Consider the following 4,813-nt stretch of genomic DNA (forward strand, 5'->3'; position numbering starts at 1 on the left):
TCAGATTCATTATATATATATATATATATATATAATGAATCTTACATTCCCACTATATATATATATATAGTATTTTTACCGTTTTAATTTCTGCATTTCTTGCCCTTGGTTTATCCTCTATTGTGAATATTTTATTGACTACTGGTGAATCGATGATATTTATTGACTAATGATTTTATCAACTTTATGAAGAACTTGAAAACTATGCCCTACATATTTGAGGAATTTTAAAATCTCTTCAATTTCAATTTTTTTCTGACTTCCAAGGGGATCTTTTCATCTCTAGTTACCAAGCATCATCGAAATCTTTAGCTTGTATATGTGTCACACAAAAATGCACGCTTTCCCATGACCACGCTCGCTCACACAAACAAACAAAAACATTTCAGTTTTGATTTGATACTCACTTATGATTATGTTTTCTCAAGTGACCATGCAGATAAATATCGTTACGGTGTTGTCCGACATTTTGTTGGCCATGGTGTTGGACGTGTATTCCATGCCGATCCAGTTGTTCAGCACTTCAGTAATTGACCTGACTTTGAACTCTCCTCTGCTATTTCATTTCACATGTTATGTGGTTTTAATAATAGCTGGGTGTCCCCTTGCACCCTTCACTTGTTAGGTTCTGGGATTTGGAACAACGAAGCCTTAATCCCAACCTAGTTGGGGCCAGCTATACATGGATCTTTTTGTGCCATTCTGCATGATTGTATATCAAAGCCTCCACAATATCTAGATGTTTCCGAATGAAAATGAGAATTTGGAAGTATTGAAAAAGATGAGCAAGGGACACTCACACAATTTGATTTGCTAGATGCACTGAAGTTTGCTAAACATAAAAGAGCTGCAGGTTCTCATGTTATTTTATTGACCATGGAACGAATGAAATAGCAATCTGCATAGAATGCTGAAATATAGTAAAGATGAAAGGGGAACTTTTGATAAGTTTGTTTAAAGAGCTAGTTGGGCAACAATATAGTAATCTGGTACCTTGAGTACTATTCTTAATGTAATTGCAGATAGAGATACAGAAACATTTCCTATTAGACTGAGCCTTACCTATATGATCGCAATAAAGAATTTTTCTTATTTCTCCTTTTTCTCCCAGATGCCAGCATTAATGCAATTTTTTTTCTTTCCAAAAGATAATATTAATAATCTTAACACAAACAATGTTATGTTCTTTTCAGGAAACAATGATGGTGGGCGTATGATGTTGAATCAGACCTTCACTATTGGTATTTACATGTGAAATTTACCTTACACGCTTCATTAATTCATATGCATGTGATATGAAATGTCCTGATGAATTCAAGTTTTCTAATCAAAGCAAAAGTGGTAATATTGCAGCTCCAAGGAATGGAGAATCTAATGATATTTGGAGGGATGAAAACATTTAGTATCTCTGTTGATAATTTTTTTCTGGGGAGGTGTTCGATAATTTACAGTATGAATTAAATTTCTGTTGTTAATTGCTTCACATTTCTCTTAAAACATCTTGATGTGAGTGTTTTGATTCTGTCCCTCCTGACATTCAAATAAGTTGTGTTTTCTATGGTTTTCCCATGTTATATATAACTTCCATACCAATTGAGTCAATCAGGAATAGATTGGTTGAACATTCACACACATGGATTTGTGCTCACGTCCATTAGTTAAAGATCATTCCAAGTGACTCCATTCCCAGCACTAGCAACTTCAACTGCTAGTCTCACATGTACAAATGGAATCACTTGGAAGTTGTAGCTTCCTTTTCTTTTCTTGTGGACTATTGTATATGGTAAATGACTGACCTCCCTCCTTTCTCACCCACCAATTGCCATGGTGAATTAATGCAGAACCCATGTTGACAATTGGTAGCGTTAACCCTGTAATGTGGGATGATAACTGGACAGTTGTAACCGAAGATGGAAGCCTATCAGCACAGTTCGAGCACACCATTCTAATCACAAAAGACGGGGCTGAGATATTGACCCAGTGTTCAAGTGGACCAGCAAGGGGCAGCTAATACTCTCAAAACTTTCCATTGTGGAGTTTACGTCATCCAGATGTGAATGTTTGCCTCTCCCAAATCAAAACTTGGATGGGAGCAGGCACTCTATTCTTTACTTGTATCATCATCATCATCATCATTGATACCTCTTTTTTTCCTCTGTAATTCCGGTAAGTTCATCTTTGATTGTATGATGTAAGCTATGGTTGGCCATGCTGCGTGACTTAAACATGATTAGCAATGCTATACCAAAACGAGATTATTATTTGAACGAATGAGCACTGAATTTTAGCAATTCCTTTGGATATTTTCATGTGCATTTTATCAAGCATTTTGCCCTGTTTGTCTGTGTCAAGGAATCATCGGGCATCTTTTCTTGTGTTGCCATCACTTGAAAAGGTGATCATAGAGGTTTGTGACATTAATCAGCTAATGACTTGCAACTGAAAGTTTGTAGTCAGAAGACAATTTATTCGCTACAGAAATCGAATCCTAATAACATGGTTTGAGGTTATTCGGAGTACTCTATGCTTTTCGTTGGGTCATTATCTCCATGTCCTCCGGAAAAATTCTAAACTGCCTTTCCCTTGATTCTTTCAATGCCTTTGATATTTATGGATCACATGTGACTAAAACAACTTTCAAGGGCCCGGATGTTACATGCTTGCGTTATTACAGTGATACACTAAAAGACTCCATGCATCTCTGTGAACTCTCTCTGCATCCACCATGGATGGCACCTTCAATTCAACAATGCCGTCTTTTTCTTTTTCGTATCAACTTTATTTCATATTAATTTCATCATTTCATATGTTACTTGTAATATTTTAACTGTTTATATCTTCTTAACAATTTATTTTGTTTGATGCAATTTCAAAATTAAATTAGATTCCAATTTTATAGAATAAGAAGTAACTTGTTGTGTCTAGAACAAACAAAAAAACTTCAAAAAAAATAACTTACAAAAAAAATAACAGGGAGGTTTTTCATAATGTCAAAAGAAAGTTCTTTTTCATCCCAAAACTCTCAATTTACTTATTTTTTGTCCCTTTAGTCTTAGAATTTTATGTTTAGATTCTATATTTTATTTGTTTTATGTTTCGGTACATCAATTTTGAGAGAAAGAAAATGTCATTGAAAAATTAGGAAGAAGAATGAAAATGATCGGTTGATCACATTCTTTTACTAAAAAAAAAATTATTTGAACGAATGAGCACTGAATTTTAACAATTCCTTTGGATATTTTCATGTGCATGTAATCAAGCATTTCGCCGTGTTTGTCCGTGTCAAGGAATCCTCGGGCATCTTGTCTTGTGTTGCTATCACTTGAAAAGGTGGTCATAGAGGTTTGTGACATTAATCAGCTAATGACTTGCAACTGAAAGTTTGTAGTCAGAAGAAATTTATTCGCTACAGAAATCGAATCCTAATAGCATAGTTTGAGGTTGTTCGGAGTACCCAATGCTTTTCGTTTGGTCATGATCTCCATGTCCTCTGGAAAAATTCTAAACTGCCTTTCCCTTGGTTCTTTGAATGCCTTTGATATTATGGATCACATGTGACGAAAACAACTTTCAAGGGCCCGGATGTTACATGTTTGCGTTATTACAGTGATACACTAAAAGACTCCATGCATCTCTGTGAACTCTCTCTGCATCCACCATGGATGGCACCTTCAATTCAACAATGCCGTATTTTTCTTTTTCGTATCAGCTTTATTAATTTTTAATTTTATAATTTCATATTAATTTCATCATTTCTTATGTTATTTGTAATATTTTAACTGTTTATATCTTCTCAACAATTTATTTTGTTTGATGCAATTTCAAAATCAAATTAGATTCCAATTTTACAGAATAAGAAGTAACTTGTTGTGTCTAGAAGAACTAAAAAAACTTAAAAAAAAAATAAGGGGTTTTTTCATAATGTCAAAAGAAAGTTCTTTTTTCATCCAAAAACTCTCAATTTACTTCTTTTTTGTCCCTTTACTCTTAGAATTTTATGTTTAGATTCTATATTTTATTTGTTTTATGTTTCGGTCCATCAATTTTGAGAGACAGAAAATGTCATTGAAAAATTAGAAAGAAGAATGAAAATGATTGGTTGATCACATTCTTTTACTAAAAAAAAAAGATCTTAGTTTTATTCAATTTCTCTTGATAAAAAAAAGTACTATTGAGATGTTTTCGAACTTTCATCTCACAAAAAAATAGATTAGGACTTGAGATATATTTTTTATTTAATTTAATTTTAGAAATTTTTAATTGGTCTAAGGGTGTTTTAAAGTTGAAAATAAGTTATTTAGATGCTTAGGGAATTTTTACATGTTTTTAGATGAAAAATAAATGAAAAGAGCTTTTTTTTTTAATTTAAAAACTTGGATCTCAACTTTCTAGCGACAAATCATTACTGGTAGATCATGTATCATTTATTTATTTGTTTATTTTTTTACCATGTTATTTATGTGATTAAAAAAAAAACAAAAAAAAAATATCATATATTAAGACTGAAATTGTATGTCCATGTTTATCAAAGCTTATTTGTATTTGGTTAGGCTCATAAACTTTGTCATTCAAGCACAAATGACTTGACTTTTTTGGCACAACTTTTTTGTTTGTTTTTTCATAAATTTTAATTAAAATATTTTCTCGGATGGCACCTTCAATTCAACAATGCCGTATTTTTCTTTTTCGTATCAGCTTTATTAATTTTTAATTTTATAATTTCATATTAATTTCATCATTTCTTATGTTATTTGTAATATTTTAACTGTTTATATCTTCTCAACAATTTATTTTGTTTGATGCAATTTCAAAA

General features: G+C 32.2%; 1 protein-coding gene across 1 annotated transcript; it reads left to right on the forward strand.

Annotated features, from left to right (window-relative positions):
• The first annotated feature begins 130 nt into the window (after nt 1–130).
• On the forward strand, nt 131–2,301 carry LOC105112571 (methionine aminopeptidase 1D, chloroplastic/mitochondrial-like). Its single transcript, XM_011008306.1, has 3 exons — nt 131–526; nt 1,194–1,241; nt 1,842–2,301. Exons 1-3 carry the CDS (start codon nt 349–351, stop codon nt 2,009–2,011), a joined length of 396 nt encoding a protein of 131 aa, XP_011006608.1. The 5' UTR covers nt 131–348; the 3' UTR covers nt 2,012–2,301.
• Nucleotides 2,302–4,813: the final 2,512 nt, after the last annotated feature.

Source organism: Populus euphratica, unplaced genomic scaffold (genome assembly GCF_000495115.2).
Source record: "Populus euphratica unplaced genomic scaffold, PopEup_1.0 scaffold354.1, whole genome shotgun sequence".
NCBI lineage: Eukaryota > Viridiplantae > Streptophyta > Magnoliopsida > Malpighiales > Salicaceae > Populus > Populus euphratica.

Excerpts from the sequence above, each read along its gene's own strand:
- LOC105112571 (XM_011008306.1), top strand. The coding sequence starts at position 349 with ATGACCACGCTCGCTCACACAAACAAACAAAAACATTTCAGTTTTGAT. Across the intron at positions 527-1,193 it reads TCCAGTTGTTCAGCACTTCA|GAAACAATGATGGTGGGCGT; the intron begins GTAATTGACCTG and ends TGTTCTTTTCAG. Across the intron at positions 1,242-1,841 it reads GAATCAGACCTTCACTATTG|AACCCATGTTGACAATTGGT; the intron begins GTATTTACATGT and ends GAATTAATGCAG.